Source organism: Carica papaya, chromosome 6 (assembly GCF_054855325.1).
Source record: "Carica papaya isolate Zhongbai chromosome 6, ASM5485532v1, whole genome shotgun sequence".
Classification (NCBI taxonomy): domain Eukaryota; kingdom Viridiplantae; phylum Streptophyta; class Magnoliopsida; order Brassicales; family Caricaceae; genus Carica; species Carica papaya.
This window is the reverse complement of record NC_142314.1, coordinates 35,165,102-35,178,464: the sequence shown is the minus strand read 5'-3', so window position 1 is coordinate 35,178,464 and position 13,363 is coordinate 35,165,102. Positions and strand designations below refer to the sequence as shown.

The following is a 13,363-nucleotide window of genomic DNA, read 5'->3' as shown; positions in this document are numbered from 1 at the left end:
AATACACATGAAGTAAGACTATAAGAGTTTGAAGCTTCTTTGTGGTACAAACTTTAACACCTACCTACCCCCAAAACCTCCTCAATCAATATAGAAACGACCCAAGACGATTGAGAAGACTCAACATACAGTACAACATTCTTCTAGCCTCCAAACAGCAAAGAAGGAGATGGTTGTAGGGTTCTCACTCTTGTATAAATTTTCTTTTTTGTGATGTACATGGGTCATAACCAATGGGGTATTTATTCATAATTTTCCATTTTTCCTCCAGAAAAATAAATAAATGCCCTAGACTTTAAAAATAGTATAGCCTGCTGCACCTCCAATGAACCCTCAACAGTTGCACCATGAAGAACCAATGAATTATAACCTTTTGTTTTGGTGGCGGGAGGGGGTTTGATCTTGAGTGAGTCCTTGCCCCTTCAGCAAGACCTCTGTTTGAACAATCATCTTCTTAAGTAGGTGCCATAACTCAACAAGGATCAAACCCTTACTTTTTGGCCAGGATCTCTTTGTGCACAATTGTTGCTTTGAATATCAGCCACAACTTAGAAAAACTAATGGTGCTCTTTATATCTCGTCAAAGAAGGATGGTTAGCTTAAGAAAGATCAACCTATACTTAAAGAGGTAAGGTTTGCATGTAAAGAACAGTGGATTCAGATAAGTGATATGTTCGGTGGACTACTGCAAGCATAAAGATGGTCTATACTTTTTAAGGAGTTGTTTCCAAGGAGAAGCAATTGGTTGAATCTAGTGACCTTGGTTTTCCCTGGAGAAGTGTGTAACCAGCTAGGTATGAACCCAAGGATTGGTGTATATCTTGCTGGTTTTCTTCTATGCCAGGATATCAGATGCATATATGAATATTCTAGTAACATCATTACTTTACCAGTGAATTTTAATACTGTATTTTGGCAACTTGCTAAATGGATGAAACCAAGGTTACGTGTTGGGAAATGAACTTTGATAGACTCCTAATTGCATGTTTAATATGGTGCTGGCCATCATGACTTGTTCATTCAACATGGCAAGATCCAAACTGATATTATATTAGCAATCATTCTAAAACCTGTCATATTTTGGTGTGACAGTTTCTCATTCTTGCGTGCTTCTTGGTATCCTTTTTAGTTTTCTTATGGGAAAAAGATATTGTATATCTTTACCATATGACAGTTCCATTGTTATTTAAACACCGGAATTGTAAGTGAACTGAATGCTGATGCAACTGCAACACGTATTTGGATTCCTTTTGATAATGGGTTTGGTCCTTGCTATATCTGCCCTGTACACACATAATGAGCAATTTTATGGGATATGTTTTCTTCTTGATCTCCATTTAATTCGCTAAGCTTTCATTTACTAAGCCTTCTGCAGCTTTGTATTTTATTAAGCTTGTATCATATTTTATCTCACAAGAGCAGATAATTCTATGCTATCCATTGTTTCCTTTTTCTTAAAATAGTTTTTTGATATAGGCTTGAGTTTGCACCAGCTGAGAAGGAGGTGTTTTTCTATCAGGTAATGGTTACAATTCCACCCTGTGCATGCTTGTTTCCTTTACTTGTTCCTGAGTTTGGATACCTGTTATCCCTTGGCTACCTTGTTGATTATTTGAAAGGAGAGGAATAGGACTTTTGAGGGTCCCCTTAGTAGAGATAGATAATTATGGTTCCAGATCCTTTATTTATTTATTTATTTTTTTATATTCAAGGGTCATCTCTTAATTCTTTTGAGGATTTGGGGTACCTTCTTGATATTTTGATTCATCTTTAAGGTTTTCATGTGTGGGTTGCCCCCTTCGTGTCTTGTTAATGTATGTTTCTACTTTTTTCTTTAAAAAAGAAGACACCTGTTATCATCTTCTGGGTTCTTCTAAATTGCTCTTTTTCCCTGTTTTTTGCCCTGCTTCCAGTTTGTAACTTTTTTGCAGTATAGATGATATTTATGGCCATAAGTGTAACCATATAAGTAACTGCAATTCTTTTCTCTATTGTTATTGCAAATGAAAAAAAAAGGAAAAAAGTGATGGAGATATGGTCGGCTCAAGTTACAAATATTATTAATAGCTCGTTATTTGGCAGTGGCACACTGAACATATCAAAGCCACCATTGTGTTAATTGGGCACTAAAATTGATATAGCTTTTGCACTGAAATGATTTGATATCCTACAGCTGAATTGAGCAATAGAAGAGAGAGTATCAACTGCAGAATAAGGAATATATTTGCAAAACAATGGATCTTTAATGAGGAAGATAAAATTGAACTGAAAAAGACACCTTCCTGATTGTTCCATTGTTGTCTTTATTTTTGGTTTTCGATACTCTTCCTGGAGGACTGATGATGATGTACAGTTGGCCAGAATTAACTTCCTTAATGTGATGTATGCAGAAATGAATCTTTGCATTTCAGTCAACTTTGATACTAATTTAGTGAAAGCCTCCATGACCATTATTGGATGTGGATATTTCTAACAATTCAGATCTACAGGTTAACCAGGCTGTTCTTGGTGCTCATGGCTTAGACGTGCAATTTAGCGGGATAAGTTTCGTGGAATCATTGGTATAATTTTGCTGTCTATTGCTTAAATGATCTTTACGTCATCTCTAAGGGTATACTTAGTTCCTTCTTTTCAGGTATCTGAATTTTCTCCCACCACTTCAAGTGCCATGGGTCTTCCACGTGAATTTCATGAGCAGTGTCAAATGTCATTGGAGCTAGATTATCTAAAGGTCTATTCACACAGCTATTAGCATTTTGTTTTGCTTCTATAATTTGTTAAAAACTTGCTCTGGTCAGAATTCCCTAAAAGATTGTCTGTTATTTATATCTTTATCAATATTTTATTCAATGAATGAAGTTGTAATATTTTCTTTACTATTTTAATATAGACATTCTACTGTTGGACAAAAGATGCTGCCTTAAGTGTTACAAACAGAATAATTGAATCCAATTCTGAGGTTCCGGAGGTCAAAGTTTGTAATGCTGCACTCCGTCTCATGCTTCAAATACTGAATTGGGACTTCCGTTATAACAGTAGGGGCACAAAAACTGGCATAAATGTTTTTACAGCTGGGTTAAGATCTGGCAGTGTTTCACCTCGGAGATCTGAGTGTATCCTGGTGCAGGTAATCAGTTGCACTGTTTAAATGTTGTAATCAGCTGTATGACGTTTTATTAGTGTATAGACAATTTAAGAGACTCATAAGCGTCATAATAACTGCATTGAGACTCTTGGTAATGGTAATTTATTCTTGCTTATTAGTCAGGCACAATCTTCTAGACGATCTGTAGTACATAAATGGATCTACAGAATAAAACATATTTAGCATTGTTAAAATATTTTTATCTCTTTATGTTATTATTCTCCATTTTTTACTAGGATTTTAGGTTAGTGTCTTGCATATTTTTTCTTTAAATGTTAGATGCATCAGATTGGATGCTCATCTATGATTGTGCCTTTTATGGCAATTTATACTGTTTTTTTTTTCTTTTTGTGCTGCTTACAGCCTGGTCCTGCATGGCGTGATGTTTTGATTTCAAGTGGCCACATTGGATGGCTTCTGAGTTTATATTCAGCACTGAGAAAGAAGTTTTTGTGTGAGGGTTACTGGCTTGACTGTCCTATTGCAGTTTCTACTCGAAAGCTTATTGTTCAGTTCTGCTCGTTGACAGGAACAGTATTTTCTTCTGGTAGGTTTTCATATTCTTAATGATCATACTTTTTTTGACCATAGCATACTTGCTACTCTTCTGAGAATCTGATTTATGCAATCATGTTATTTAGAAACCTATACTTGGAAACTCTGATGGGTAGGTAGGCATCATAGGGTCCTTGGTAAAGAACATGCCTCTGTTAAATGTCCTTGGTAAAGAAAATACCTCTGTGATTGACTTTTTCAGTAATTTAGATAATGGGCAGATGCAAGAGCATCACTTTCTACAGCTGCTTTCTGGGATATTAGAGTGGATAGATCCTCCTGATGTCATTTCAAAGGCAATTGAAGGTGGAAAAAGTGAAAGGTTATCTCTTTAAATGACCCTTTTGTTCCATTTAATATTTTTGCCTTTTATATGTTTTTGAGTCTCACTATTTTTTGGTTTTGATTAGTGAGATGCTTGATGGTTGCCGAGCATTGCTATCTATTGCAACCGTAACAACTCCTCTTGTCTTTGACCAACTCTTGAAATCAATGAGGTCAGTTATGTGCGATTTAATTTTATAATTTGTTTAACTATTTTTTTATTATTTATTATTTGTCCACTTATTCCATAATGTGGTCTTGAAAAGGAATTTCTTCTTGCCTTGTTGTTCAGGCCTTTTGGCACTCTTACCCTATTGTCCACCTTGATGTGTGAAGTTGTTAAAGTTCTAATGACTAATGACACTGAAGAGGAAACTTGGAGTTGGGAGGCGCGTGATATCTTGTTAGATGCCTGGACCATGCTACTTGTGGTATGTTTTAAACATGTGATAACATCCTTCTAAAAAAGAAAAACTAAAACAGTTTACTTTTGTAAAGTTATCAAGCGTCCTGGAGTTTTAAATGTCAGTACTGTTTAAACCAAAATTTAGCTGGCAAAATTTTTCTCTCAACGGAATTTATTTTATTAGTGCTTGATTAATATGTTATTGTTGTTTTTTTTCCTGATAAAAGAAGAATTTGTTAAGACCAGAAAAAAAAACAATATAGGAGAATGAGACATCCTCCCAAAAAAAAATGAAATACAACAAGAAACCCATCAATGAACAGAAGGAGAACAACCAACAAAAAAATTTAACTATCATGAGTAATTATATTCTGATTATAGGATCTGAAGTAGTGACAGAGAAAGATAACTTAGGTGCATTCAAGTAGTATAATCCGTTTCTGGTTTTAACATTTCCAATTATCTTCTATGAGTTTTACTCCTGAAAGTCATAGTGAGAAGGAAAGAAAGTTACTTTGCAGTTCAAATCCTTTGATAATTTAGTGACATAAACAAGATTAGTACAAAATTAAGGAACACATAACACATTTTCTAGAATTAGAATATGACTAAGTTTAATATTGCCTGTTCTTGTAAAGGTATTTAGCAATCCATCAGCAGGAATAGCTTTTCCACTACTTAGACATGGAACACGTGTGAAAGTATTTTGAATAGTTGGTCATATGGTCAGTGATCCTTGAGCCTATAGTCCATGACTTTTCGAAGAATCTAACCGAGACATTTAAACCATGTGGGAAAGAAAAAATACTTGAGCATATCACTAAGCTTGTACCTGCGGGTTGTTGTGGATTAGCCATAGTGGTTTTGCGTTAGTAACTTGAGGTGAAACCTCTGACATGATCTGAATATTTAGAAGACAATTAAGGCCGATTAAATAGACAAAATGTAGGGATTGCCGGACTGGTGCAGAATTTTTAAGCTGTTCGCAGGAGAGAGCTAAGTATGTGACAAATCGCCTGTGCTTGTGGGCTGTGCGCAGCAGGCAGACACAGCTCGTAGAGGCTGCAAAATTTTTGGCTGCATGCAGAAGGGTGGATGCATGATCCCATTGCTGAGCAGAGGCGCAGCTGGAGGCACTGTTTTGGGCTGGTGCAGCAGAGGGCAGCTGTGCAGTGATGACCCACTGTTTCTTGGCTACTTTGGTGGCTGTTGCGGCAGGGAGGCAGATCTGCGGCTGAGCAGCAGGAGCAGTGCGTTCAGGAGGGGCTGCGGCTTATGGCTTTTGGCTGCAGGAGATGAAGTGGCGGCTTGCGGCTGGTTTGTTGGTGCTGCCTGCTATGATGGCCAATCTTGACTGCTGGTGATGGGCAGCTAGTGGTGGCTGATGGCGGGCTATGAAAGGTGACTCCTTTTAGAGTTTTTCTTATTTCGGCAAGAAAGACCAAATAGGATTTGTATGAGTGTTTAGGGTTTTTTTTAATCTAGGACTCTGATGCTCCGCGGAAAACTAAACTATTGTGTACTTCATTAAATATCTGGGTCCTATATTTACAAGTGAATAGTAATAATAAAAGAAAACAGTACCAATTACAAAGATTAGAAAGAACCCTAAGAAATCCTAGTGTACGGTTCTTAATACTTCTTCTTCTTCAACATCAACCGAGTCAAAGGAGGACCAATTGTTGTCCTCATCCTCGTGGGACCTGATGTTGTCATCCAACTCTCTGCCCCCAAAATTGGTCTCAACAACTGATTGGATCTGATTATACAGATGCTTCAATTCCTCTATCTGTTTTTCCATCCATTTCCTTAACTCGATGAATTTGATCTTTGTTTGGGAGTGATCGACAGCCTCTGTATTCTTCTTTGCTGGTGTCAAGTGGGAGACATCAATGTCTAATTGATCAGTTTCTGCTCACATACAATAATCAATTTCAACCTTCCTTTTCCCTTTGTTAATTGTTGCGGGTCATTCTGGTCCTGCAATGTGGCTGCATCAATTGGGCTATTTGATTCTCGGCCTTTGTTGAGTCCATCGAAGAGCTGGATTATGGGTCAGGCTTTCTGGGTTTCATTTTCTTCACTTGGTTCGTAGCAAGCGTTGAGTATTACACCTGGTTTAAATGTGGCTAGGCTAATAAGATTGAACTTGGAGCCTGGCTAAGAGCCCAGTCCAATTGAAACAGTCTTTCTGTAACTTAACCGCGGTAGCTGTTGCTGAGTTGTCCTTAGGACCCACTTCACCGTGCGTTTTCTCCTCTCATCAACCATTGTACATAATGGATATGCATCAATTGCCTTGTTGATATCTGCAATCTCTTCTCCCATCAGATTCAATCTATTACAGCATTGTAGATAATGTGGCAAAATTCTTGCTAATTTGAAAATTGAATTAGATGTGCCATCATTCATCCTCTACTCTGTATCACTGTCACCGGCGACCCTGCTTTGCAGATGATTTGAGGTGGAATTCTCCCTGGGACTATCCTTTACAAATTTGTGATGGAAGCTTGCTGCCAAACTCTCTATGGTCGCCATGACTTCCCTCTTTCTACCCTGGTCACATGTCTCCAAGGTGGATAAAGTGTCAGTCATCTTCCTCTGTTGTCCCTTCACTGTCCTCAGGGATGCAAATCCGGTTAGATAGGGCTGCCCCTTTAAATTGTATAACCTCCATAACTCCTCTCTGTGCATTTTTGTTGAGCGCTGTCATCAGAAGATACCCTACCTCCACCCTACATACCAGCCTGTACAGAATCTCTTCCTTCACCAAAGAAGTCGGACAATTCTGCAGCCATTCGACCTCTCACAGACCAAGTTGAAGGACAAAACTGTGCTTATTTCACTTCTCTTGAATTTTTACTGTCCCTGGACTCCCCTGCATGTCAAATTTTCGTCCATATTATAAATAGTTTCATTTCCACCGAGAATACCAACTTCGGACCCCCTAGCCTCATACTCTTCCTAAAAATCTCAGTAAGAAGAATATTAAATACTAATGCTAATAATAAGAAAGAATCTGAAGACTGCTCTCCTATCATCGTGAAAGAATCAATATACAATGAGCATAGAAATTACTAGCTGATTCCCAGAGCGGCAATCTCCAGCTGAAATGCTAGATTTTTGACAGAACAATATTGGCACCAGAAGCTTCTCAAGCTCAAGCATTTACTTTTATGTTACTGCTGTTTTCATAATGGAAATTACATTTCTTCCTATGCTTTGTCAATGGATGCCATCTAACTAAAAGTTTGTTGCTCAGGCTATGGATAGTTCCAGTGGGAATTCTTTGCTTCCACCAGAGGGAATAAATGCTGCTGCCAATCTTTTTTCTTTGATCATTGAGTCTGAGCTAAAAGGTAAATTTAATAATTCCCATGATCTGTAGCTTCATTCTTGCATATTATGTTATCGTCTTTATGATATAGTGGCTTCCATTAGCTTCATTCTTGCATATAATGATATCGTCTTTATGATACAGTGGCTTCTGCATCAGCAACAAATGAAGATTATGACACTGAATACTTACAGGCTTCTGTTTCTGGTATTGGAAAAGCTACCAGAAGTCCTTCCAAATTTGTTTACATATTATTTGGACAGTACATCAGAAAATTCCTTGTCTTGTATCATAAGAATATCTCATTGCAGCTATGGATGAGAGGCTAGCTTCCTATGCCCTCATTGCAAGAGCAGCAGTTGAGTACACGATTCCTTTGCTGACAAGACTTTTTTCTGAGCGCTTTGCGAGACTCCATCAGGTGCTCTTGACTATGTTTTCAAGATTTCTATGTAAGATTTGATTAGTTGGTGCTAGTTATAATGTCTGGTAATAATTGTTTAGAATAAATGAAGAAATATCATTGGAAATAGATAATATAATTGGAGGAAAAGATTCCTACAACAATGAAAATGGAAACCGAAAAAGCCAAACTTCAATAGAAGATATCTGTTCAATTCTTTTGCAAAGTAAGAAACCATAAGCCTTACTTCAAAGCAAATCCAAAAGACCTCCCTGTCCCAGAGAAACTGGGTGATTGGAAACGACCCTAGATGATTAGTTATATCCTCACTTATTTGTGGATTTGGAGACTGTAGGAATTGATTTGTAAATTTAGTTTTCAAATGGCTCACAACAATAAAAGGAAATTGTATGGAATCTTCTCATCTCGTTTTCTGGGTTAAGGATATATCTCCCCTGTTGTTGGATGGTTTGATGATCAATCTTTTTGATGGAAGTTATCACATTTGTTCATATAATTTCTTAATCACTAGTTCATTTGCTCAATATATATATATATAATATACTAAACTCATTCTTAAAATGTTGAAGTACAATACTCAATTTGTTTCCCTTATTCTGTGGGCTATTATTTGGTTATCTGGAAAGAAAGTTAGGAGAGAGTTTTTGATGCCATTTTGCCCCTTTTTGCTAGCATTAGAGATTACTGGTTCCAGATCATGAGTTTTTTGTTTAATAGTCAGTCTCTTATCTTTGATGAGGACTTTAGGGAACCTCATAAAGTTTTTTGGTTTTTTTGTCACAATCTGTGAAGCTTCTTGTGTACCTGGGTGGTACTCCCCTTGGTTTGCTATTTATACTTCTTAAAAGACATTAAAATACAACAAAATTAATAAAAGTGACAAATAAGGTAATATTAAAGCCATAATTAACTATTCCAAAATATTGTATTTCACCTGCACATAAACATTACACAACAACACTAAATTGTTAAATATTGGAGTAATACATTAATTTGGGAATAATATTATGAGTATTGACCAAGAAGGTATATCATTAAGATAATAAGATATCAAGTCACTATTTGGTTAACTGATTTCTTAAAATCACTAAATGGTTAGTGAGACCAAATTTTTGGAAATCCTAACCGACATGGATAACTGAACCATGATTTAGAATCTAGTTAATTGAGTAATGAACAACTCGAATAAACTAGGTTTATTACTTATCTTCAGCACTTTTTTTTTTCTTAATTTTTAATAAATGTTACTTACCGTGACTAATTTAATGAAACCAACATTTTTTATTGTCTCCATTTTTAGAGGAAAATTTCTCCATCTATTATTATTCTTTTGTATCTATCCTCATCTTAACTTGTTAGAGTCTTTCTTTTCCCTCTTCAACATCTTATGTGATTGGCAACCTGCTGATTATAGGAAATTCTTCTTGTCTAGAAAAGGTGTGAGAGGAAGAAGGGAGGGAGAGAGGAGTCAGTCTCTTTTTTGACTAATTTGAACTATATCTGGTTCTTGGTGTAGAATTTGAAGTAACAACAAGACTGTTTTGCTGATATATGAGTCTTGGAAGAAACAAAATATGAACTTGGAACATCAACATATTATGAATGAGGAAAATTAGACGATAATTTTGCACTCTGTAACATAACTTTACATGGTATATCTGCATGAGTTACTCAGGACTATTATCTGAATCAATTTCTGCTTTTATAGGGTAGAGGCATTATTGATCCAACTGAAACTCTGGAGGAACTTTATTCGTTGTTGTTAATAGCTGGCCATGTCCTTGCTGATGAAGGGGAGGGAGAAACGCCCTTGGTAACTGGTTACCTTTCAGATTGTTGGCATAGAAATGCAAAATTCACACTTTTTGCTTATTTTCTTTCTCTTAATTATTATAAACTTATGTGCCATTGTTTACATCAAAATAGTAGTTTGATTCACAATAATTTGTCCTTCACAGTTAGTTTACTCTTCATTTTAACATGTGAAATACTATCCTTTATCCCAAAATCTTTGCCCTCTTTGAAAAATTCAATCCCTTTGGTATAAGTTGATAATACTCATTGACATTTTGTTGGTTGACTCCAAGATTTGGCAATAGTCGAACTCTTGTTTTCTTGAGATAATTAGTGTTTACTTGGACAGATAGAAGAATGAAGTTTCTTGGCAACTTGCAGAGCCTTCCTGCATGTTCCATGCATGGGTTGCTAGTCTGTGGATGTCGAACCCAACTTAGATTTAATTTAAAGAATGCCTTTATTTCTTTTGTTGCTGCTAGAGGAATAAACCTATCTTTATGATATTTCACGTGTAATGTTGATTGTTGAAGGAAGAGTACATGTTATTACTTGTGAATAAGAATGTAAAAACTAAGAATAAACTCTAACTATATAGGCATGGACTTTACAGGAAATTACCCTATTTTCTCCAATATACTGTAGAAAGACCCTATTCTTCCTGTCCTCTAATATTCCTCCTCTCGCTAAAGTTTGTATAAGCTCTCAGCTGATTACAAAGAAAACCAAAGAAAATAAAAAACTTAAACAAAACAAAACTTCTCCAACTCGAGTATTTTGCGAAATAGTAGATGCCCACCAGCGAGGATCTTGGTTTTGATTTTGGAGCAGTACATACCACTATTTGTAAATTTTGGTCTACCATTTTGGACTTATTGCTAATTTTTATACTTATTATAAATAAAAATTATATGTAACTACACAGACAAGTACAATGATAATAATAATGTTATATTAAAGAGGAAATTGTTATTTAACTTAAAAATTTATAAGTAAATATCAAATATGATGTTATTCATTACAAATTTCAATAATATAATCATGTCTAGATGTTGAAGTTTCTGGAATTAAATCTCTGTAAAATTTTGTTCATATTTAACAGTGTATAACAGTTAGGCATATATAGAAGATTAAAAAGAGTCGGAAAAAGAAACTCTATAAAATAGAATCAGTCCTCTAAGGAGATAATCTTCCAGTCATGGAAGTGAATTATACTTCTCTTTAATTAGGAGGTTACCCAAAGATACCCTCCAAGATTAGGTATCGGATTTCTGCCCTCCCCTTAAGCTGGCTTGTAGATATCGGGCAAACCTAGCTTGGAATTATGTTCATAAAAAATCTTCCTAGGTGATGCCTTGGTGAAGATATTTGCAATCTTCCTAATTTTGCTGGTATTAGAAACCATTGGGAGGGGATTCAGGTTCGAGAGTGTACGAAGACTATTATCAGCCTCATTCCTGCTATTTTTTGGAGAACTTGAAGAGAATGTGAAATTTTTTTGATGGTTTTATATTTAACTTTTTATTATGAGAGATCTTTGGTTCTGGACTTTGTATTTTTTGTTTAAAGGTCTCCCACTCCTTAGCAGAGAAGATTTAAGGAACCTAATTGATGCTCTTACTAACTTTATGTTGTGTTCTCGAGACCAGAATCTTGTCATTGGGCGGTTCTCTAGAATTTTCGGTTTCAAAATCTGCTTCTCTTCTTTATTGTGATTCTTCGAGCGACGTATTTTATGAAAATAGATTACAACTAATGTAAAGGAGCTGCTACCTTAAATCTCATTAGAAAGAGTTTCAATCTCGTAGTTTAAAATAATATTTTGATTTGTTTTATTAATAACAGACATACCCTTTTATATATAGGTTACAATTCTTATTTAAATATCTTAATTTAATTAGGAATTTAAATATAATTAGAAATACTCCACTAAAATATTGAAAATCGTATACTATTTAATAATTCAATATTAATGAAAAATTACATATTATTTAGGAATCTAATACTAATTAGAATTCTAACTATTTAAAAATATAATACTAATTAGAATTTCATATTTAATTAAATTTCATCATCCTATTTAGTCATTGTTTTACCTTCCATATTTATGTCATACAAATGTATGCATAATATTACTTCCCTCCTGGTCATCAAGCTTGAAATGTAGATATATCTGACTCGTTGGTCTTTTCTCATTGTCTAGTATCGGATTCAATCTCGAGCCAGAATAGCTTTTTACATTGGTGACTTGAAACAAACGGTTCATTGCAATTATGATACAGCCTTTTTAGCCTCCTTTTTGTTATCTCTCTGCCTTTGTTGGTTTCTTTATAACTGGAGAGAAAGCATTATCAAATTGTGTTGTAATGTTGCTCCCATGTAGAACTGGTATTTTCTGAACTGAATTGTTAAACTTGGTCACAGATTAAGAAGTGTTATTATAGTTGTGTTTGGTTATAATCCATAACTACTGTTTCCTTTCAAAAGATTTGGTCATACTCGTTGTGTGCGCAAAAGTGGTGGACGATTGCATCTCGACCTCTAAGAAGAGACAATCAACCAATCCTGTTGTGAACATACTTATATGTTGATCAACTCGAATGAACTTGTTTGTTTTTGCCAGTTTTTCTTGGAATTGTCTCTGGTTGTTCTCAACTGATTCCGTCTGTTTCAAGTTTACCAATTCACCCAATGGGTTACTTCCGATTGGCTGCCCAAATCTTAGATAACAATAGTTTTTGAATGCAGTTCAGTTGAGTGTAGGTTGTTCAGATTTTAATTGGTAGTTCCACAATTGTGCATCTCCAAGCATATGGAAGTTAGTCAATCCTACTTTATCCCATTTCAGCGTATGTTGGTTGATAAAAAATTTCTCACACCGATACAACGATATTAGGGGATCTTCTGAGCCATCGAACGTTGGAAAGTCTAAATAGGTGTAGTGAGGAACAACTCTGTTACCTAGAGGTTGTTTTACATTCCGCGAATGACTTCCAGTGTGAAGCGCTTGAGGTGGCTGTTCCTGAGAGTGGTTGCTTCTTGTAGTCCCTTCTAATTCTATTTGTCTGTCGCGATTAAAGTCGGCCAATATCTCTTTGAATTGAGGATAACTACTGCAATTGGTTGCTCAATTGCCTTTCAATCTTTGCGGTCCGTGCCTCATTTGCGGTCAGGGCTTCTTAGAGCATCAATCGCAGATTTTCTTTTGTTGCAGAATCACTCATTGTGTTAGATTCTGATAGCAATTTGTTATGTTTCTGATATCAGGATCTTGTCACTGTGCGGTTTTCTAGAATTTTTGATTCCAGAATCTGCTTCTTCTCTTTACTGCAATTCCTTGAGTGACTTATTTTGTGAAAATAAATTACAACTCATCAA

At 35.7% G+C, this 13,363-nt stretch overlaps 1 protein-coding gene across 4 annotated transcripts in view; it reads left to right on the top strand.

The window, feature by feature from the left end:
• LOC110807742 (exportin-4 protein) overlaps positions 1 to 13,363 on the top strand; it is a 34,448-nt gene that overhangs the window by 8,397 nt on the left and 12,688 nt on the right. For all 4 annotated transcript variants that reach the window (XM_022032959.2, XM_088206503.1, XM_088206504.1 and 1 more), the window contains 12 exons: positions 1,477 to 1,519; positions 2,490 to 2,561; positions 2,636 to 2,731; positions 2,891 to 3,127; positions 3,509 to 3,692; positions 3,911 to 4,022; positions 4,111 to 4,197; positions 4,317 to 4,455; positions 7,693 to 7,789; positions 7,912 to 7,974; positions 8,079 to 8,188; positions 9,900 to 10,004. In XM_022032959.2, coding sequence (XP_021888651.1) covers positions 1,477 to 1,519; positions 2,490 to 2,561; positions 2,636 to 2,731; positions 2,891 to 3,127; positions 3,509 to 3,692; positions 3,911 to 4,022; positions 4,111 to 4,197; positions 4,317 to 4,455; positions 7,693 to 7,789; positions 7,912 to 7,974; positions 8,079 to 8,188; positions 9,900 to 10,004 — 1,345 coding nt within the window. The remainder of the gene's footprint in view (positions 1 to 1,476; positions 1,520 to 2,489; positions 2,562 to 2,635; positions 2,732 to 2,890; positions 3,128 to 3,508; positions 3,693 to 3,910; positions 4,023 to 4,110; positions 4,198 to 4,316; positions 4,456 to 7,692; positions 7,790 to 7,911; positions 7,975 to 8,078; positions 8,189 to 9,899; positions 10,005 to 13,363) is intronic.